Here is a 23,340-nt window from a genome sequence, read left to right on the forward strand (position 1 = left end):
ACACATCAATATTCACATATTTTTAGTTTGGTGCGCATGTACACATCAATATTCACATATTTTTAGTTTGGTGCGCATGTACACATCAATATTCACATATTTTTAGTTTGGTGCGCATGTACACATCAATATTCACATATTTTTAGTTTGGTGCGCATGTACACATCAATATTCACATATTTTTAGTTTGGTGCGCATGTACACATCAATATTCACATATTTTTAGTTTGGTGCGCATGTACACATCAATATTCACATATTTTTAGTTTGGTGCGCATGTACACATCAATATTCACATATTTTTAGTTTGATGTGCATGTACACATCAATATTCACATATTTTTAGTTTGGTGCGCATGTACACATCAATATTCACATATTTTTAGTTTGGTGCGCATGTACACATCAATATTCACATATTTTTAGTTTGGTGCGCATGTACACATCAATATTCACATATTTTTAGTTTGGTGCGCATGTACACATCAATATTCACATATTTTTAGTTTGGTGCGCATGTACACATCAATATTCACATATTTTTAGTTTGATGCGCATCTACACATCAATATTCACATATTTTTAGTTTGATGCGCATGTACACATCAATATTCACATATTTTTAGTTTGATGCGCATGTGCACATCAATATTCACATATTTTTAGTTTGGTGCGCATGTACACATCAATATTCACATATTTTTAGTTTGATGCGCATGTACACATCAATATTCACATATTTTTAGTTTGATGCGCATGTACACATCAATATTCACATATTTTTAGTTTGATGCGCATGTACACATCAATATTCACATATTTTTAGTTTGATGCGCATGTACACATCAATATTCACATATTTTTAGTTTGATGCGCATGTACACATCAATATTCACATATTTTTAGTTTGGTGCGCATGTACACATCAATATTCACATATTTTTAGTTTGATGCGCATGTACACATCAATATTCACATATTTTTAGTTTGCTGCGCATGTACACATCAATATTCACATATTTTTAGTTTGGTGCGCATGTACACATCAATATTCACATATTTTTAGTTTGAAGCGCATGTACACATCAATATTCACATATTTGTAGTTTGATGCGCATGTACACATCAATATTCACATATATCAAGACATCAGTTGTTGCTATGGCCAGTTGTTGCTATGGCCGGTTGTTGCTATGGTCAGTTGTTGCTATGGTCAGTTGTTGTTATGGTCAGTTGTTGCTATGGTCAGTTGTTGCTATGGTCAGTTGTTGCTATGGTCAGTTGTTGCTATGGTCAGTTGTTGCTATGGTCAGTTGTTGCTATGGTCAGTTGTTGCTATGGTCAGTTGTTGCTATGGCCAGTTGTTGCTATGGCCAGTTGTTGCTATGGCCGGTTGTTGCTATGGTCAGTTGTTGCTATGGTCAGTTGTTGCTATGGTCAATGCCAGCGTGTGGTGATGAAATACCAACCAAAGCGCGAGTTAGGGTTTGGGTTAAGATCCAGCTTGATTCATCCAACCATTACGTCACACATTACGTCACACATTACGTCAGACAGCTGTGACTTGGGCACCAAGGTTAACACCAAATAGTTGCTCATCTTTGGACAAATTCTGAATGCATGTACATGTCAATCAGTCCACACCACACCACACTACACCACACCACACCACACCACACTACACCACACCACACCACACCACACTACACCACACCACACCACACCACACCACACCACACTACACCACACCACACCACACCACACCACACTACACCACACCACACCACACCACACCACACCACACCACACTACACTACACCACACTACACCACACCACACCACACCACACTACACCACACCACACCACACCACACTACACCACACCACACCACACCACACCACACCACACCACACTACACCACACCACACCACACCACACCACACCACACCACACTACACTACACCACACTACACCACACCACACTACACCACACCACACCACACCACACCACACTACACCACACCACACTACACCACACCACACCACACCACACTACACCACACCACACCACACCACACCACACCACACTACACCACACTACACCACACCACACCACACTACACCACACCACACCACACCACACCACACCACACTACACTACACCACACTACACCACACCACACTACACCACACCACACCACACCACACCACACTACACCACACTACACCACACCACACCACACCACACCACACTACACTACACCACACCACACCACACCACTACAAACGGTCGGATGGATGATTGAGACAAACAAGCACTATGTTTCACCTACCTCCACTCACTATAGGTCTGTGGACTTACACACATATTTATCTAGGTCACTGGCTATGTAGGTCACTGATTGGCTACCTGACATCATTAGCTCTAAACATAACTGACATATGACATCGCTAATGACACTAACGATGTCAGCCTCTCATTAGACACGTTTGAAGGGGCCAGACCACATGACTAGTCAGCTGATTGTACAGCTTTAATTAGCTAAAACAAAAATCGATCACCCTTCGATTGGACCGGGGTCATGTTAAGTTGTAAACAGTCGGTTCATAGGGGGGAGGGGTGGGGGAGGGTGTGGAGGGATCGTGACGGGTGGTGAGGTGGGGCCAGGGGCGGATTTAGCTTGAGCGGGGCCCCCGGCTGAACTTTTTTGGGGGCCAATAAGTAAACAAATGCTAGTGATAATACGCTAGTATTTTAAAATAGGAAATAAATGTCAACTGATGGGGATTTAGCAAAATAATTTATTCAGGCTTAGCGTTTATATTAGGTGGCTCTCTCAGTATTATCTTAACGACTGAAGCTTGGATATCCGCATAAACATGTGAAAAATAGACTAGTTTAAATCCATCAGGAAACGAGGAAAAGACTAGATCTATTTGGCACATGAAATTAAAGTAGACGAAAAATAACTTTCAGAAAGGCTCTTCTACAGAATATAAAAGAAAACAAAAAATATATCAAACCACCCTACGTAAAACAATCATGAATATTTACAGGATATTTAAATACTAGCGCCATTTGGCTTGACTAACTAAAGTTCAATATAATTAGTCTAGCTAGGCTTTTGTCTAACATGTGTTGTGTGGGTCAGACCCGTGTTGTGTGGGTCAGACCCGTGTTGTGTGGGTCAGACCCGAGTTGTGTGGGCCAGACCCGTGTTGTGTGGGCCAGACGTGGGTTGTGTGGGCCAGACCCGTGTTGTGTGGGCCAGACCCGTGTTGTGTGGGCCAGACCCGTGTTGTGTGGGCCAGACCCGTGTTGTGTGGGCCAGACCCGTGTTGTGTGGGTCAGACCCGAGTTGTGTGGGCCAGACCCGTGTTGTGTGGGCCAGACCCGTGTTGTGTGGGCCAGACGTGGGTTGTGTGGGCCAGACCCGTGTTGTGTGGGCCAGACCCGTGTTGTGTGGGCCAGACCCGTGTTGTGTGGGCCAGACCCGTGTTGTGTGGGCCAGACCCGTGTTGTGTGGGCCAGACCCGTGTTGTGTGGGCCAGACCCGTGTTGTGTGGGCCAGACCCGTGTTGTGTGGGCCAGACCCGTGTTGTGTGGGCCAGACCCGTGTTGTGTGGGCCAGACCCGTGTTGTGTGGGCCAGACCCGTGTTGTGTGGGCCAGACCCGTGTTGTGTGGGCCACACCCGTGTTGTGTGGGTCAGACCCGTGTTGTGTGGGCTACACCCGTGTTGTGTGGGCCAGACCCGTGTTGTGTGGGCCAGACCCGTGTTGTGTGGGTCAGACCCGTGTTGTGTGGGCCAGACCCGAATTGTGTGGGTCAGACCCGTGTTGTGTGGGCTACACCCGTGTTGTGTGGGCCAGACCCGTGTTGTGTGGGCCAGACCCGTGTTGTGTGGGCCAGACCCGTGTTGTGTGGGCCAGACGTGGGTTGTGTGGGCCAGACCCGTGTTGTGTGGGCCAGACGTGGGTTGTGTGGGCCAGACCCGTGTTGTGTGGGCCAGACCCGTGTTGTGTGGGCCAGACCCGTGTTGTGTGGTTCAGACCCGTGTTGTGTGGGCCAGACCCGTGTTGTGTGGGCCAGACCCGTGTTGTGTGGGCCAGACCCGTGTTGTGTGGGCCAGACGTGGGTTGTGTGGGCCAGACCCGTGTTGTGTGGGTCAGACGTGGGTTGTGTGGGCCAGACCCGTGTTGTGTGGGTCAGACCCGTGTTGTGTGGGCCAGACGTGGGTTGTGTGGGCCAGACGTGGGTTGTGTGGGCCAGACGTGGGTTGTGTGGGCCAGACCCGTGTTGTGTGGGCCAGACGTGGGTTGTGTGGGCCAGACCCGTGTTGTGTGGGCCAGACGTGGGTTGTGTGGGCCAGACGTGGGTTGTGTGGGCCAAACCCGTGTTGTGTGGGCCACACCAGTGTTGTGTGGGCCAGACGTGGGTTGTGTGGGCCAGACCCGTGTTGTGTGGGCCAGACCCGTGTTGTGTGGGCCAGACGTGGGTTGTGTGGGCCAGACCCGTGTTGTGTGGGCCAGACCCGTGTTGTGTGGGCCAGATCCGTGTTGTGTGGGTCAGACCCGTGTTGTGTGGGCCAGACCCGTGTTGTGTGGGTCAGACCCGTGTTGTGTGGGCCAGACGTGGGTTGTGTGGGCCAGACCCGTGTTGTGTGGGCCAGACCCGTGTTGTGTGGGTCAGACCCGTGTTGTGTGGGCCAGACGTGGGTTGTGTGGGCCAGACCCGTGTTGTGTGGGTCAGACCCGTGTTGTGTGGGCCAGACCCGTGTTGTGTGGGTCAGACCCGTGTTGTGTGGGCCAGACGTGGGTTGTGTGGGCCAGACCCGTGTTGTGTGGGCCAGACCCGTGTTGTGTGGGTCAGACCCGTGTTGTGTGGGCCAGACGTGGGTTGTGTGGGCCAGACCCGTGTTGTGTGGGTCAGACCCGTGTTGTGTGGGCCAGACCCGTGTTGTGTGGGTCAGACCCGTGTTGTGTGGGCCAGACCCGTGTTGTGTGGGTCAGACCCGTGTTGTGTGGGCCAGACCCGTGTTGTGTGGGCCAGACGTGGGTTGTGTGGGCCAGACGTGGGTTGTGTGGGCCAGACCCGTGTTGTGTGTGCCAGACGTGGGTTGTGTGGGCCAGACCCGTGTTGTGTGGGCCAGACGTGGGTTGTGTGGGCCAGACCCGTGTTGTGTGGGTCAGACGTGGGTTGTGTGGGTCAGACCCGTGTTGTGTGGGTCAGACCCGTGTTGTGTGGGCCAGACCCGTGTTGTGTGGGCCAGACCCGTGTTGTGTGGGTCAGACCCGTGTTGTGTGGGCCAGACGTGGGTTGTGTGGGCCAGACGTGGGTTGTGTGGGCCAGACGTGGGTTGTGTGGGCCAGACCCGTGTTGTGTGGACCAGACCCGTGTTGTGTGGGCCAGACGTGGGTTGTGTGGGCCAGACGTGGGTTGTGTGGGCCAGACGTGGGTTGTGTGGGCCAGACCCGTGTTGTGTGGGCCAGACGTGGGTTGTGTGGGCCAGACGTGGGTTGTGTGGGTCAGACCCGTGTTGTGTGGGCCAGACGTGGGTTGTGTGGGCCAGACCCGTGTTGTGTGGGCCAGACCCGTGTTGTGTGGGTCAGACCCGTGTTGTGTGGGCCAGACCCGTGTTGTGTGGGTCAGACCCGTGTTGTGTGGGTCAGACCCGTGTTGTGTGGGTCAGACCCGTGTTGTGTGGGCCAGACGTGGGTTGTGTGGGCCAGACCCGTGTTGTGTGGGTCAGACCCGTGTTGTGTGGGCCAGACCCGTGTTGTGTGGGTCAGACCCGTGTTGTGTGGGCCAGACCCGTGTTGTGTGGGCCAGACCCGTGTTGTGTGGGTCAGACCCGTGTTGTGTGGGCCAGACCCGTGTTGTGTGGGTCAGACCCGTGTTGTGTGGGCCAGACGTGGGTTGTGTGGGCCAGACCCGTGTTGTGTGGGTCAGACGTGGGTTGTGTGGGCCAGACGTGGGTTGTGTGGGTCAGACCCGTGTTGTGTGGGTCAGACCCGTGTTGTGTGGGCCAGACCCGTGTTGTGTGGGCCAGACCCGTGTTGTGTGGGCCAGACCCGTGTTGTGTGGGCCAGACCCGTGTTGTGTGGGTCAGACCCGTGTTGTGTGGGCCAGACGTGGGTTGTGTGGGCCAGACCCGTGTTGTGTGGGCCAGACCCGTGTTGTGTGGGCCAGACGTGGGTTGTGTGGGTCAGACGTGGGTTGTGTGGGCCAGACCCGTGTTGTGTGGGCCAGACCCGTGTTGTGTGGGCCAGACCCGTGTTGTGTGGGTCAGACCCGTGTTGTGTGGGCCAGACCCGTGTTGTGTGGGCCAGACCCGTGTTGTGTGGGTCAGACCCGTGTTGTGTGGGTCAGACCTGTGTTGTGTGGGTCAGACCCGTGTTGTGTGGGTCAGACCTGTGTTGTGTGGGTCAGACCCGTGTTGACTAACTAAAGTTCAATTAGTCTAGCTAGGCTTTTGTCTAACAAGTTTAGGTAGGAGTGTGTTTAAAATTGTTTAATGAAAATAAAAACATACAGAATGCGAAATATACAGAAGAATAATATTCCATTACAACTTGTATTACTTGAGAAGTTAAAATTCAGGAAAAATGTGTTACAACCCTGGTATTACATCTACATTACTTTTAAAATCGTTCTTGATTATAACGTATCTTTTAAAATCGTAAATATACGAAAACTTGATTCAGATAAGAAAATTTGAAAACATGTATCCATACTCTCTTGAAATAAGTCTACTGCTACATACATGTTAGAGTCATCGTGCTGCTGGTCTAGACCCAATGGAGACACACTATGAGTATAATAATAGATATGTCACTTTATACTATTTTAGTATGTGTGATCAGTCCACTATACATTTGAAGACTGACAAAGTAATGACCTCTCTGACTTATTGAAACATTTCTCATTCGTCTATTATATTCTTATTTTATCTCCTCTTGTTTTATAACTATGTAATATTATTTCTTTATTCCACGTTTTTAGTGCAATGTTACTGCTTTGTCGTTACTATGCTATTGCTTTTTAAAATGCTGTTATTAAATTGTTGTTTTTATTTGTTTATTTTGCAAACGGCCCATGTGAAAAAAGGCCTCCGTGCCTACTAATGGTTCCGTCATTGATTAAATAAATAAATGTCTGGTCACGTATTTGATTTCTATTTCTGTAGGAACTTACAGAAACATTTGAAGGCCGTTCTTTGCTCTCCGTCAGCCTGTAGTGCTAGCTGACTGCATACTATTGGCTACAACTGGATTAGTGGATAACTTGGCTGATCCAGACATGGATTACCAAAACATTGGATGACGACACGACCGTTTTGTTGACGTCCTACAGTCACGTGGGTTTGTCCCCGGAAGTTCCGCCATTAAAGAAGATGAAGCAAACCTTGACCTTGCCGGCCCCGAGTGTCCCGAGTCAGCCAGGCGAGACGGACTCCCCCACACGACAGATGAGGTCAATGTCCGTGGCGGTGCCGTCCATCCCGTCCCCACTGGTTGCGGCCCCGACCCTGGGGCGAGCCCGCACCAACAGCCTGCCTAACCCAGCCTTTCTACTGGGCTTCAGGGGGTGCAGGGACCCTCGGACTTGCTGCGTCAGCGTCAGGTCAGTTGGTCAGCTTGTCAATGTCATGTCAGTTTCTTAGTGTCATGACAATTTGTTAGTGTTATGTCAGCTTGTCAGTTCAGTTTGTCAAAGTGTCAAGTCGGTCTGTCAGTGTCATGTCAGTCTGTATGTCTATATAGACATATATCTCACCTGCAGCTATATCTCACCTGCATCTACATTTAATCTGCAGCTATATCTCACCTGTAGCTATATCTTACCTGCAGCTATATCTGCAGCTATAGCTAACCTGCAGCTATATATCACCTGTAGCTATATCTTACCTGCAGCTATATCTCACCTGTAGCTATATCTCACCTGTAGCTATATCTTACCTGCAGCTATATATCACCTGTAGCTAAATCTTACCTGAACCTATACCGGCAGCTATAGCTAACCTGCAGCTATATCTCACCTGTAGCTATATCTCACCTGTAGCTATATCTCACCTGTAGCTATATCTTACCTGTAGCTATATCTCACCTGTAGCTATATATCACCTGTAGCTATATCTCACCTGTAGCTATATATCACCTGTAGCTATATCTCACCTGTAGCTACATCTTACCTGCAGCTATATCTTACCTGCAGCTATATCTCACCTGTAGCTATATCTTACCTGCAGCTATATATCACCTGTAGCTATATCTTACCTGTAGCTATATTTCACCTGTAGCTATATATCACCTGTAGCTATATCTCACCTGTAGCTATATATCACATGTAGCTATATCTCACCTGTAGCTATATCTCACCTGTAGCTATATCTTACCTGTAGCTATATCTCACCTGTAGCTATATCTCACCTGTAGCTATATATCACCTGTAGCTATATCTTACCTGTAGCTATATATCACCTGTAGCTATATCTCACCTGTAGCTATATCTCACCTCAGCTATATCTCACCTGTAGCTATATCTCACCTGTAGCTATATCTCACCTGTAGCTATATCTTACCTGTAGCTATATATCACCAGTAGCTATATCTTACCTGTAACTATATATCACCTGTAGCTATATCTTACCTGCAGCTATATCTTACCTGTAGCTATATCTCACCTGTAGCTATATCTCACCTGTAGCTATATCTCACCTGCAGCTATATCTCACCTGTAGCTATATCTCACCTGTAGCTATATCTTACCTGCAGCTATATCTCACCTGCAGCTATATCTCACCTGTAGCTATATCTTACCTGCAGCTATATATCACCTATAGCTATATCTTACCTGCAGCTATATATCACCTGTAGGTCGTTCACGACGACAGCCAAAGGCGTGATCAACGCAGGTGACATTGTCAGGAAGACAAGTGTTAACAGCCTCATGTCATCTGGCAGTGCCCTCATGTCATCTGGCAGTGCCCTCATGTCATCTGGCAGTGCCCGACATATGACTGACAGACGGAAGTCCAGTGTCCAATCGGCGCTATCAGATGGTAGGTTGTGGGCGTGGCGACGGTAGGTTGTGGGCGTGGCAATGGAAGGTTGTGGGCGTGGCAACGGTAGGGATAGTGGTGGTGTCATTGAGAGTGGTGTCTGACCACTACATTCCCTCCCCCCAGCCCCGCCCTCAGCAGCCAGCACCAGTGACCGCCAGAGGGCGCCAAGTCTTGCATCCAACGAGAGCTCGTCCAGTTCCGGCTCCCCACCCAGCTCCAGTCAAAGACCCGGCCCGTCACACAGTATGTCATTCTTCAGGTAAATGTCATATGTCATTCTTCAGGTAAATGTCATATGTCATTCTTCAGGTAAATGTCATATGTCATTCTTCAGGTAAATGTCATATGTCATTCTTCAGGTAAATGTCATGTCATTCTTCAGATAAATGTCATGTCATTCTTCAGGTAAATGTCATGTCATTCTTCAGGTAAATTTTAATGTCATTCTTCAGGTAAATGTCATAGGTCATTCTTCAGGTAAATGTCATATGTCATTCTTCAGGTAAATGTCATATGTCATTCTTCAGGTAAATGTCATATGTCATTCTTCAGGTAAATGTCATATGTCATTCTTCAGGTAAATTTTAATGTCATTCTTCAGGTAAATGTCATATGTCATTCTTCATGTAAATGCCATATGTCATTCTTCAGGTAAATGTCATGTCATTCTTCAGGTAAATTTTAATGTCATTCTTCAGGTAAATGTCATAGGTCATTCTTCAGGTAAATGTCATATGTCATTCTTCAGGTAAATGTCATGTCATTCTTCAGGTAAATGTCATGTCATTCTTCAGGTAAATTTTAATGTCATTCTTCAGGTAAATGTCATAGGTCATTCCTCAGGTAAATGTCATATGTCATTCTTCAGGTAAATGTCATATGTCATTCTTCAGGTAAATGTCATATGTCATTCTTCAGGTAAATGTCATATGTCATTCTTCAGGTAAATGTCATGTCGTTCTTCGGGTAAATTTCATGTCATTCTTCAGGTAAATGTCATGTTTAACTTGAGTAAAATGTGAGGTCCTGATATGTACATACGTTGTCATGTTTTACATTTGATACATATGACCTCACTCGTTAAATGTGACCTAAGACAATATGTACATGTCACTAATAATGTAAATGTCACTAATGGTGTAGATGTCACTAATGGTGTAGATGTCACTAATGGTGTAGATGTCACTAATGGTGTAGATGTCACTAATGGTATAGATGTCAATGGTCTCAGATGCTACTATTTAATGTTGTGCTAAGCTTTTGAAATAAAAAATGTACATAGGTAATGTCACTGTGGATTCAGGTTCAGTGTTTCTTCAAGACTTTTTTCTCCTTGGGTAGGGGGGGGGGGGGCACTGGATATTTTTGTGGGGGATGGTGAACACTGGTAAAAGTATATCTTTCTATATAAATTTCCAACCCCTCCCCTCCCCCATCCTCCCCTGGAAGAAACGCTGATCAGATTCTATCACCCACTGAAAAGGTTCTATTTATAGTCTCAAGAAAAGGATTCCTCAAATACGTTAATTTCAATGGAGCGTCTGTGTGTTAGATGGCGCGTGTGTGTGTGTGCGTGTGTTTGTCCAGTTGGTCTGTGAATCCTACGCGACTGACCTTCCCCCCGCTTATCCCCTCCCCACCCTCCTGCTCATTCCCTCCCCCTCATCCCCATCCTCCCCCTCATCCCCACCCTCCCCCTGAACCCCTCCCCACCCTCCCCCTCATCCCCACCCTCCCCTAATGTCGGACGTGTGAATTCTATTCTCGGCCTAGCGTCGTGTTACACTGATGAGCAGGTTGTACCGTAGATCAAAAAATCAATTGCTTACACATTACATGGCTCTCTCAACTGCTCAGTCCTGCCTTACACATTACATTGGGCATCCCCCTGTCCTCTAGCAAGTTCCCATGTCCCCTGTCTTCTAGCAAGTTCCAATGTCCCCCCTGTCCTCTAGCAAGTTCCCATGTCCCGCCTGTCCTCTAGCAAGTTCCCATGTCCCCTGTCTTCTAGCAAGTTCCAATGTCCCGCCTGTCCTCTGGCAAGTTCCAATGTCCCCCTGTCCTCTAGCAAGTTCCAATGTCCCCCCATACCCTCTAGCAAGTTCCAATGTCCCCCCTGTCCTCTAGCAAGTTCCCATGTCCCGCCTGTCCTCTAGCAAGTTCCAATGTCCCCCCGGTCCTTTAGCAAGTTCCAATGTCCCCCCATACCCTCTAGCAAGTTCCAATGTCCCCCCTGTCCTCTAGCAAGTTCCCATGTCCCGCCTGTCCTCTAGCAAGTTCTAATGTCCCCCCTGTGCTCTAGCAAGTTCCAATGTCCCCCCCTGTCCTCTAGCAAGTTCCAATGTCCCCCCATGTCCTCTAGCAAGTTCCAATGTCCCCCCCTGTCCTCTAGCAAGTTCCAATGTCCCCCCATGTCCTCTAGCAAGTTCCAATGTCCCCCCCTGTCCTCTAGCAAGTTCCAATGTCCCCCCCCTGTCCTCTAGCAAGTTCCCATGTCCCGCCTGTCCTCTAGCAAGTTCCAATGTCCCCCCATGTCCTCTAGCAAGTTCCAATGTCCCCCCCTGTCCTCTAGCAAGTTCCAATGTCCCCCCATGTCCTCTAGCAAGTTCCAATGTCCCCCCTGTCCTCTAGCAAGTTCCAATGTCCCCCCATGTCCTCTAGCAAGTTCCAATGTCCCCCCCTGTCCTCTAGCAAGTTCCAATGTCCCCCCATGTCCTCTAGCAAGTTCAAATGTCCCCCCTGTGCTCTAACAAGTTCCGGATTGTCAGGTTGACATCTACAGAAAGCCAGGACGTTGCCAGATCTCAAACACTTGGTCAAATACACACGTCAAAAGTTGACTGTCACAGGTCAAATGTTGACTGTCACACGTCACATATTGACTGTCACACGTCAAATGTTGACTGTCCCACATGACTTTCACAGTCAAATGTTGACTATTACACGTCACATATTGACTGTCACACGTCACATTGAGTTCTGCTTATTTAGTGTCTTGGTGCTCTCACGACTGGTTCTAATGATGACCTTGACCCACAGGGTCGTCATTCAGGGCGACGAAGGTGTCGGCAAAACAGCGCTCACGCGGCAGTTCAGCAGCTCGGAGTACCTGGGCACTTACGACAACCTGACGGCAGGTAAGTAGGTCAAGGTCAGCGTCTGGTCTATAACCTGTCTGTACCTTCAGGTTGGGTCATGTCCTGGGTCTGGTTGGGTCATGTCCTGGGTCTGGTTGTGTCATGTCCTGGGTCTGGTTGGGGTCGTGTCCTGGGTCTGGTTGGGTCATGTCCTGGGTCTGGTTGGGTCTGGTTGGGTCATGTCCTGGGTCTGGTTGGGTCATGTCCTGGGTCTGGTTGGGTCATGTCCTGGGTCTGGTTGGGTCATGTCCTGGGTCTGGTTGGGTCATGTCCTGGGTCTGGTTGGGTCATGTCCTGGGTCTGGTTGTGTCATGTCCTGGGTCTGGTTAGGTCATGTCCTGGGTCTGGTTGGGTCATGTCCTGGGTCTGGTTGGGTCATGTCCTGGGTCTGGTTGGGTCATGTCCTGGGTCTGGTTGGGTCATGTCCTGGGTCTGGTTAGGTCATGTCTTGGGTCTGGTGGGGTCATGTCCTGGGTCATGTCCTGGGTCTGGTTGGGTCATGTCTTGGGTCTGGTTGGGTCATGTCCTGGGTCTGGTTGGGTCATGTCCTGGGTCTGGTTGGGTCTGGTTGGGTCATGTCCTGGGTCTGGTTGGGTCATGTCCTGGGTCTGGTTGGGTCATGTCCTGGGTCTGGTTGGGTCATGTCCTGGATCTGGTTGTGTCATGTCCTGGGTCTGGTTAGGTCATGTCCTGGGTCTGGTTGGGTCATGTCCTGGGTCTGGTTGGGTCATGTCCTGGGTCTGGTTGGGTCATGTCCTGGGTCTGGTTGGGTCATGTCCTGGGTCTGGTTAGGTCATGTCCTGGGTCTGGTTGGGTCATGTCCTGGGTCTGGTTGTGTCATGTCCTGGGTCTGGTTAGGTCATGTCCTGGGTCTGGTTGGGTCATGTCCTGGGTCATGTCCTGGGTCTGGTTGGGTCATGTCCTGGGTCTGGTTGGGTCATGTCCTGGGTCTGGTTGGGTCATGTCCTGGGTCTGGTTGGGTCATGTCCTGGGTCTGGTTGGGTCATGTCCTGGGTCTGGTTGGGTCATGTCCTGGGTCTGGTTGGGTCATGTCCTGGGTCTGGTTGGGTCATGTCCTGGGTCTGGTTGGGTCATGTCCTGGGTCTGGTTAGGTCATGTCCTGGGTCTGGTTGGGTCATGTCCTGGGTCTGGTTGGGTCATGTCCTGGGTCTGGTTGGGTCATGTCCTGGGTCTGGTTGGGTCATGTCCTGGGTCTGGTTGGGTCATGTCCTGGGTCTGGTTGGGTCATGTCCTGGGTCTGGTTGGGTCATGTCCTGGGTCTGGTTGGGTCATGTCCTGGGTCTGGTTGGGTCATGTCTTGGGTCTGGTGGGGTCATGTCCTGGGTCATGTCCTGGGTCTGGTTGGGTCATGTCTTGGGTCTGGTTGGGTCATGTCCTGGGTCTGGTTGGGTCATGTCCTGGGTCTGGTTGGGTCTGGTTGGGTCATGTCCTGGGTCTGGTTGGGTCATGTCCTGGGTCTGGTTGGGTCATGTCCTGGGTCTGGTTGGGTCATGTCCTGGGTCTGGTTGGGTCATGTCCTGGGTCTGGTTGGGTCATGTCCTGGGTCTGGTTGGGTCTGGTTGGGTCATGTCCTGGGTCTGGTTGGGTCATGTCCTGGGTCTGGTTGGGGTCGTGTCCTGGGTCTGGTTGGGGTCATGTCCTGGGTCTGGTTGGGTCATGTCCTGGGTCTGGTTGGGTCATGTCCTGGGTCTGGTTGGGTCATGTCCTGGGTCTGGTTGGGGTCGTGTCCTGGGTCTGGTTGGGTCATGTCCTGGGTCTGGTTGGGTCATGTCCTGGGTCTGGTTGGGTCATGTCCTGGGTCTGGTTGGGTCATGTCCTGGGTCTGGTTGGGTCATGTCCTGGGTCTGGTTGGGTCATGTCCTGGGTCTGGTTGGGTCATGTCCTGGGTCTGGTTGGGTCATGTACTGGGTCATGTCCTGGGTCTGGTTGGGTCTGGTTGGGTCATGTCCTGGGTCTGGTTGGGTCATGTCCTGGGTCTGGTTGGGTCATGTCCTGGGTCTGGTTGGGTCATGTCCTGGGTCTGGTTGGGTCATGTCCTGGGTCTGGTTGGGTCATGTACTGGGTCATGTCCTGGGTCTGGTTGGGTCATGTCCTGGGTCTGGTTGGGGTCATGTCCTGGGTCTGGTTGGGTCATGTCCTGGGTCTGGTTGGGTCGTGTCCTGGGTCTGGTTGGGTCATGTACTGGGTCATGTCCTGGGTCTGGTTGGGTCATGTACTGGGTCATGTCCTGGGTCTGGTTGGGTCATGTCCTGGGTCTGGTTGGGTCTGGTTTGGTCATGTCCTGGGTCTGGTTGGGTCATGTCCTGGGTCTGGTTGGGTCATGTCCTGGGTCATGTCCTGGGTCTGGTTGGGTCATGTCCTGGGTCTGGTTGGGGTCGTGTCCTGGGTCTGGTTGGGTCATGTCCTGGGTCATGTCCTGGGTCTGGTTGGGTCATGTCCTGGGTCTGGTTGGGTCTGGTTGGGTCATGTCCTGGGTCTGGTTGGGTCATGTCCTGGGTCTGGTTGGTTCATGTCCTGGGTCATGTCCTGGGTCTGGTTGGGTCATGTCCTGGGTCTGGTTGGGTCATGTCCTGGGTCTGGTTGGGTCATGTCCTGGGTCATGTCCTGGGTCATGTCCTGGGTCTGGTTGGGTCATGTCCTGGGTCATGTCCTGGGTCATGTCCTGGGTCTGGTTGGGTCATGTCCTGGGTCTGGGTCTGGTTGGGTCATGTACTGGGTCATGTCCTGGGTCATGTCCTGGGTCATGTCCTGGGTCTGGTTGGGTCATATCCTGGGTCTGGTGGGGTCATGTCCTGGGTCATGTCCTGGGTCTGGTTGGGTCATGTCCTGGGTCTGGTTGGGTCATGTCCTGGGTCTGGTTGGGTCATGTCCTGGGTCTGGTTGGGTCATGTCCTGGGTCTGGTTGGGTCATGTCCTGGGTCTGGTTGGGTCATGTCCTGGGTCTGGTTGGGTCATGTCCTGGGTCTGGTTGGGTCATGTCCTGGGTCTGGTTGGGTCATGTCCTGGGTCTGGTTGGGTCATGTCCTGGGTCTGGTTGGGTCATGTCCTGGGTCTGGTTGGGTCATGTCCTGGGTCTGGTTGGGTCATGTCCTGGGTCTGGTTAGGTCATGTCCTGGGTCTGGTTGGGTCATGTCCTGGGTCTGGTTGGGTCATGTCCTGGGTCTGGTTGGGTCATGTCCTGGGTCTGGTTGGGTCATGTCCTGGGTCTGGTTGGGTCATGTCCTGGGTCTGGTTGGGTCATGTCCTGGGTCTGGTTGGGTCATGTCCTGGGTCTGGTTGGGTCATGTCCTGGGTCTGGTTGGGTCATGTCCTGGGTCTGGTTGGGTCATGTCCTGGGTCTGGTTGGGTCATGTCCTGGGTCTGGTTGGGTCATGTCCTGGGTCTGGTTGGGTCATGTCTTGGGTCTGGTGGGGTCATGTCCTGGGTCATGTCCTGGGTCTGGTTGGGTCATGTCTTGGGTCTGGTTGGGTCATGTCCTGGGTCTGGTTGGGTCATGTCCTGGGTCTGGTTGGGTCTGGTTGGGTCATGTCCTGGGTCTGGTTGGGTCATGTCCTGGGTCTGGTTGGGTCATGTCCTGGGTCTGGTTGGGTCATGTCCTGGATCTGGTTGTGTCATGTCCTGGGTCTGGTTAGGTCATGTCCTGGGTCTGGTTGGGTCATGTCCTGGGTCTGGTTGGGTCATGTCCTGGGTCTGGTTGGGTCATGTCCTGGGTCTGGTTGGGTCATGTCCTGGGTCTGGTTAGGTCATGTCCTGGGTCTGGTTGGGTCATGTCCTGGGTCTGGTTGTGTCATGTCCTGGGTCTGGTTAGGTCATGTCCTGGGTCTGGTTGGGTCATGTCCTGGGTCTGGTTGGGTCATGTCCTGGGTCTGGTTGGGTCATGTCCTGGGTCTGGTTGGGTCATGTCCTGGGTCTGGTTAGGTCATGTCCTGGGTCTGGTTGGGTCATGTCCTGGGTCTGGTTGGGTCATGTCCTGGGTCTGGTTGGGTCATGTCCTGGGTCTGGTTGGGTCATGTCCTGGGTCTGGTTGGGTCATGTCCTGGGTCTGGTTGGGTCATGTCCTGGGTCTGGTTGGGTCATGTCCTGGGTCTGGTTGGGTCATGTCCTGGGTCTGGTTGGGTCATGTCCTGGGTCTGGTTGGGTCATGTCCTGGGTCTGGTTGGGTCATGTCCTGGGTCTGGTTAGGTCATGTCCTGGGTCTGGTTGGGTCATGTCCTGGGTCTGGTTGGGTCATGTCCTGGGTCTGGTTGGGTCATGTCCTGGGTCTGGTTGGGTCATGTCCTGGGTCTGGTTGGGTCATGTCCTGGGTCTGGTTGGTCATGTCCTGGGTCTGGTTGGGTCATGTCCTGGGTCTGGTTGGGTCATGTCCTGGGTCTGGTTGGGTCATGTCCTGGGTCTGGTTGGGTCATGTCCTGGGTCTGGTTGGGTCATGTCCTGGGTCTGGTTGGGTCATGTCCTGGGTCTGGTTGGGTCTGGTTGGGTCATGTCCTGGGTCTGGTTGGGTCATGTCCTGGGTCTGGTTGGGTCATGTCCTGGGTCTGGTTGGGTCATGTCCTGGGTCATGTCCTGGGTCTGGTTGGGTCATGTCCTGGGTCTGGTTGGGTCATGTCCTGGGTCTGGTTGGGTCATGTCCTGGGTCTGGTTGGGTCATGTCCTGGGTCTGGTTGGGTCATGTCCTGGGTCTGGTTGGGTCATGTCCTGGGTCTGGTTGGGTCATGTCCTGGGTCTGGTTGGGTCATGTCCTGGGTCTGGTTGGGTCATGTCCTGGGTCTGGTTGGGTCATGTCCTGGGTCTGGTTGGGTCATGTCCTGGGTCTGGTTAGGTCATGTCCTGGGTCTGGTTGGGTCATGTCCTGGGTCTGGTTGGGTCATGTCCTGGGTCTGGTTGGGTCATGTCCTGGGTCTGGTTGGGTCATGTCCTGGGTCTGGTTGGGTCATGTCCTGGGTCTGGTTGGGTCATGTCCTGGGTCTGGTTGGGTCATGTCCTGGGTCTGGTTGGGTCATGTCCTGGGTCTGGTTGGGTCATGTCTTGGGTCTGGTGGGGTCATGTCCTGGGTCATGTCCTGGGTCTGGTTGGGTCATGTCTTGGGTCTGGTTGGGTCATGTCCTGGGTCTGGTTGGGTCATGTCCTGGGTCTGGTTGGGTCTGGTTGGGTCATGTCCTGGGTCTGGTTGGGTCATGTCCTGGGTCTGGTTGGGTCATGTCCTGGGTCTGGTTGGGTCATGTCCTGGGTCTGGTTGGGTCATGTCCTGGGTCTGGTTGGGTCATGTCCTGGGTCTGGTTGGGTCTGGTTGGGTCATGTCCTGGGTCTGGTTGGGTCATGTCCTGGGTCTGGTTGGGGTCGTGTCCTGGGTCTGGTTGGGGTCATGTCCTGGGTCTGGTTGGGTCATGTCCTGGGTCTGGTTGGGTCATGTCCTGGGTCTGGTTGGGTCATGTCCTGGGTCTGGTTGGGGTCGTGTCCTGGGTCTGGTTGGGTCATGTCCTGGGTCTGGTTGGGTCATGTCCTGGGTCTGGTTGGGTCATGTCCTGGGTCTGGTTGGGTTATGTCCTGGGTCTGGTTGGGTCATGTCCTGGGTCTGGTTGGGTCATGTCCTGGGTCTGGTTGGGTCATGTCCTGGGTCTGGTTGGGTCATGTACTGGGTCATGTCCTGGGTCTGGTTGGGTCTGGTTGGGTCATGTCCTGGGTCTGGTTGGGTCATGTCCTGGGTCTGGTTGGGTCATGTCCTGGGTCTGGTTGGGTCATGTCCTGGGTCTGGTTGGGTCATGTCCTGGGTCTGGTTGGGTCATGTACTGGGTCATGTCCTGGGTCTGGTTGGGTCATGTCCTGGGTCTGGTTGGGGTCATGTCCTGGGTCTGGTTGGGTCATGTCCTGGGTCTGGTTGGGTCGTGTCCTGGGTCTGGTTGGGTCATGTACTGGGTCATGTCCTGGGTCTGGTTGGGTCATGTACTGGGTCATGTCCTGGGTCTGGTTGGGTCATGTCCTGGGTCTGGTTGGGTCTGGTTGGGTCATGTCCTGGGTCTGGTTGGGTCATGTCCTGGGTCTGGTTGGGTCATGTCCTGGGTCTGGTTGGGTCATGTCCTGGGTCTGGTTGGGTCATGTCCTGGGTCATGTCCTGGGTCTGGTTGGGTCATGTCCTGGGTCTGGTTGGGGTCGTGTCCTGGGTCTGGTTGGGTCATGTCCTGGGTCATGTCCTGGGTCTGGTTGGGTCATGTCCTGGGTCTGGTTGGGTCTGGTTGGGTCATGTCCTGGGTCTGGTTGGGTCATGTCCTGGGTCTGGTTGGTTCATGTCCTGGGTCATGTCCTGGGTCTGGTTGGGTCATGTCCTGGGTCTGGTTGGGTCATGTCCTGGGTCTGGTTGGGTCATGTCCTGGGTCATGTCCTGGGTCATGTCCTGGGTCTGGTTGGGTCATGTCCTGGGTCATGTCCTGGGTCATGTCCTGGGTCTGGTTGGGTCATGTCCTGGGTCTGGGCCTGGGTCTGGTTGGGTCATGTACTGGGTCATGTCCTGGGTCATGTCCTGGGTCATGTCCTGGGTCTGGTTGGGTCATATCCTGGGTCTGGTGGGGTCATGTCCTGGGTCATGTCCTGGGTCTGGTTGGGTCATGTCCTGGGTCTGGTTGGGTCATGTCCTGGGTCTGGTTGGGTCATGTCCTGGGTCTGGTTGGGTCATGTCCTGGGTCTGGTTGGGTCATGTCCTGGGTCTGGTTGGGTCATGTCCTGGGTCTGGTTGGGTCATGTCCTGGGTCTGGTTGGGTCATGTCCTGGGTCTGGTTGGGTCATGTCCTGGGTCTGGTTGGGTCATGTCCTGGGTCTGGTTGGGTCATGTCCTGGGTCTGGTTGGGTCATGTGATGAAACAGACGCGCCAGATGTTTGTCCTGCAGGGTTAGAGTTCAGGAACCAGAAGATAATGACGTCATAACATGCAAACATTAACTTAACCAATGACGTCATAACATGCAAACATTAATATAACCGTTGATTTCTAGCGAAAAGCCAACCCCATATCCACAAAACCAACCCCAGAACCACAAAACCAACCCCACATCCACAAAACCAGCCCTCAGCCTGTATGTTTATGTGGGTGTGTGGTGTGTGGTGTGTCAACTAGCTGCACATGTTTACTTTCACAAACACCAAAAATTCTCTAATGAAGTTTCTACAGTGTTTTGATTTTCAGTTTTTAATTATTTTTCCTCCGTTGTCCCGTGGTGATTTAGCCATGTAATTACAACTGGCAGAGTTCCTCCCCTTAGTCTAGTGGGTTAACATGAGTTATCCCCCTCAACGCTGCGGCCTAACACGCAATTTGAACAAAGTATTTTCCCGTAAGCTATAAATGGCAAAAGCCGTAGAAAATAGACGCTGTTTTGCTGTCAAAAATAGACTGTTATTAAAGGCTATAAATAGAAACTAGAGACTTGTCTGCTAATTAAATTTTGATATATTTCTGCTCCAATTTTTAAAACAGCACTACTAGAGGGGATATGTTAAATGTCATGTTGTCAGATGTTAATGTCATATGTTAATGTCATCGGCCCTGTTGTATATCATGTCCTATATGTCCCCCATGTCCTATATGTCCCCCATGTCCTATATGTCCCCCATGTCCTATATGTCCCCCATGTCCTATATGTCCCCCATGTCCTATATGTCCCCTATGTCCTAATGGTCACAAAAAATTGTTGGGTTTAATTGGTGCTAGAGGGTACACTGGTCCCCTCCCCCCCCCCCCACTCCAAGTCTCACTACTTGCTGATTGGTGGGCTTTAGATCACGTGACTCTCCCTCTTGTCCACTCTGTCCCTAATGTACAGGACAGTCACTGACCTCTCCCTAACCCCCGAACCCAATTAAAGCACGTGATACATCGTCGCCTAGCAACCTACATAAACACAGGTTGCATAGGACCTTTCGACCTTACGACCGTATGACCTGACCAACTATAAATCATCTTGCTGACCTTTAGACGTTAACCTTGACACCGTGACTTTTGACCTCTGCAGCAGATGGCGAGCTGACGCAGACGACTGTTGTTCCAGTTCTGCTGGACGGGGAGGAGTCGGTCATGGCCTTCATCGACGGCGCAGACGTGAGTCCGTCGTCTGCGTGGTCCACACGTCAGACATATGTCACCTTTACAAAATGTCATGTATTCCACACATCCATCTAATGTCATGTATTCCACACATCCACCAAATGTCATGTATTCCACACATCCATCTAATGTCATGTATTCCCCACATTCACCAAATGTCATGTATTCACCACATCCACAAAATGTCATGTATTCCCAACATCCACCAAATGTCATGTATTCCCCATATCCACCAAATGTCATGTATTCCTCACACCCATCAAATGTCTTGTATTCCCAACATCCACCAAATGTCATGTATTTCCCATATCCACCAAATGTCATGTATTCCCTACATCCACCAAATGTCATGTATTCCCCATATCCACCAAATGTCATGTATTCCCCATATCCACCAAATGTCATGTATTCCCCACATTCACCAAATGTCATGTATTCCCCATATCCACCAAATGTCATGTATTCCCCAGGCGTACCAAATGGATGACATCAATGTGGACGCCTACATCGTCGTGTTCTCTATCGTGGACCGCAACTCCTTCATTGTGGCCCGCGACCTGGCCCGCCAGCTGAGGGTCAATGTGGGCACTGACCGGGCCATCATCCTAGTGGGCAACAAGGCGGACCTGGTCCGCAAGAGACAAGTGGCCATTGACGGTACCAGACAACATGCCATTTGAACCTGACATTTCAACCTGACATTTCAACCTGACATTTGAGCTTTTGCTCTATCAATGTGACACGTATCCGTTACATTGTGACTCTGTGACTCCTGTATGTGACTGTTATGTGACGCAAGTCTGTGACGCAAGTCTGTGACGCAAGTCTGTGACTGATACCCACATGTCACGTGACCCGCTAACCCCTTGTGTCAATCCACAGAGGCCAAGGACGTGTCCACGACCTTTGACCTCAAGTATCTCGAGACGTCCGCGGCCTTGAACCACCACATCGACGAGCTGGTGGCTGGGACCCTCAAGCAGATACGTCATCAGCTGCTCCCCCCCGGGGCCGCCCTCATGCCTCCACCAGCGAGCAAGTCCAGGAGCCGCACCCCGTCCCCAGTCTCGTTCTTCAACAAACTTTTCAAGAGGGCCGTCAAGACCTCGGCATCGTGTGAGGGAATCTTCATGAAGTGATGACGTCAGCCTGCTCAGTGGATGACGTCATCACACAGCTGGACCACTAGCCGACAGCTTAGACTAGCTCATGGCCAAATAGTTGGGCGATGTCCTAAACTAGTGGATTAACAGATGGCCCAACTCTTGTACTAGCAGATGGCCAAATAGTTGGACGATGGCCTAAACTAGTGGATTAGCAGATGGCCCAACTGTTTTACTAGCACTAGCAGATGGCCCCTGTACTAGCGATGGCCTAAACTAGTGGATTAGCAGATGGCCCCTCTACTAGCAGATGGCCAAATAGTTGGACGATGGCCTAAACTAGTGGATTAGCAGATGGCCCAACTCTTGTACTAGCAGATGGCCAAATAGTTGGGCGATGGCCTAAACTAGTAGATTAGCAGATGGCCCCTCTACTACAAGATGGCCAAATAGTTGGGCGATGGCCTAAACCAGTGGATTAGCAGATGGCCCCTGTACTAGCAGATGGCCCCTCTACTAGCAGATGGCCCAACTGTTTTACTACAAAATGGCCGCGACTACTAGAGACTAGCCAACACAGAAAGAGACTTTTGAAATATTTGTTGGATGGTCCATTCTTCTATCACTAGTCACGTGATAGGAACATTCACGTTTGTATCAACATTGACATGTTTCAACATTCACGTTTGTATCAACATTCACATGTTTCAACATTCACGTTTGTATCAACATTCACTTGTTTCAACATTCACGTTTGTATCAACATTGACATGTTTCAACATTCACGTTTGTATCAACATTCACATGTTTCAACATTCACGTTTGTATCAACATTCACATGTTTCAACATTCACGTTTGTATCAACATTGACATGTTTCAACATTCACGTTTGTATCAAAAGTTTCAACAGTCGTTAAATTAATCAACTCAGCATCAGCATTCAATCAATGATATGGACGGAAACTAATTAACAAGATGAGCTCACTAATTAGTTTGTTTTCTTCAGTGAAACACACAGCTGACGTTATGTGGTGCTACTCGGTGAAGCTCGTTTGTTGGGTGGCTATAGACTGAGGACATACCATCGTGTTTGTTTGGACATACCATCGTGTATGTTTGGACATACCATCCTGTGTGTTGAAACAACTGGACATACCATCCTGTATGTTGAAACAACTGGACATACCATCGTGTATGTTGAAACAACTGGACATACCATCGTGTATGAACATACCATCGTATATGTTGAAACAACTGGACATACCATCGTGTATGTTGAAACAACTGGACATACCATCGTGTATGTTGACAATTGTTGAAACAATTGAATCGGCGTATTTAGCGTCAAAATTTTAATGTCACAATGTCAAGACAAAAAAACCGACAGGGTACAAAGGCCGACACGATACAAAGGCCGACAATGAAAGAGCTATACACTGAAACGATGAAATTAGCCTGTGATTTTATTAACCAATCAAGTATTTTTATATTCAGAGAAATATTAAGCACAATTTAAAGTTGTTAAGTAAATATCTCAAGTTGTAATTTTAAAGTTTTGTTTCAACATGCTTTTGTCAGGCTTCCAGTCTCTCCTGTCCAACTAGTGTTTTCCTCAAACGGCAAGAAAACAAATCGATGCCAACTGTCTGTTGGTGGCCATAAACTCGAGGCTATTTTCGTCTCAACATCTTCTAGAACGTCTTCATAGTGGCCATTTCTGGTCGTTTTTTTTTTCTACTAGAAGCTATCCGTCAGGTATTTGCGTGGTGCTGGGTGCTAGCAAGATATAAAGTGCAATGGTGTGCTGGGTGCTATAAAGTACAATGGTGTGCTGGGTGCTAGCAGTATAAAGTAGAATGGTGTGCTGGGTGCTATAAAGTACAATGGTGTGCTGGGTGCTATAATGGAGAATTGTGT

The 23,340-nt window shown here is 50.6% G+C and overlaps 1 protein-coding gene across 1 annotated transcript in view; it reads left to right on the top strand.

Annotated features, from left to right (window-relative positions):
• LOC131928350 (GTP-binding protein REM 1) overlaps positions 1–21,847 on the top strand; it is a 28,282-nt gene extending 6,435 nt beyond the window's left edge. The window contains exons 2-8 of the mRNA XM_059284352.1: positions 7,191–7,627; positions 8,881–9,065; positions 9,192–9,327; positions 12,108–12,205; positions 20,228–20,313; positions 20,790–20,976; positions 21,202–21,847. Of these exons, the coding sequence (XP_059140335.1) occupies positions 7,398–7,627; positions 8,881–9,065; positions 9,192–9,327; positions 12,108–12,205; positions 20,228–20,313; positions 20,790–20,976; positions 21,202–21,458 (1,179 nt within the window). The 5' untranslated portion in view covers positions 7,191–7,397 and the 3' untranslated portion in view covers positions 21,459–21,847. The remainder of the gene's footprint in view (positions 1–7,190; positions 7,628–8,880; positions 9,066–9,191; positions 9,328–12,107; positions 12,206–20,227; positions 20,314–20,789; positions 20,977–21,201) is intronic.
• Positions 21,848–23,340: the final 1,493 nt, after the last annotated feature.

This window comes from Physella acuta, unplaced genomic scaffold, assembly GCF_028476545.2.
Source record: "Physella acuta isolate Inbredline_101_S28 unplaced genomic scaffold, ASM2847654v3 ptg001487l, whole genome shotgun sequence".
In the NCBI taxonomy this organism is placed as follows: domain Eukaryota; kingdom Metazoa; phylum Mollusca; class Gastropoda; family Physidae; genus Physella; species Physella acuta.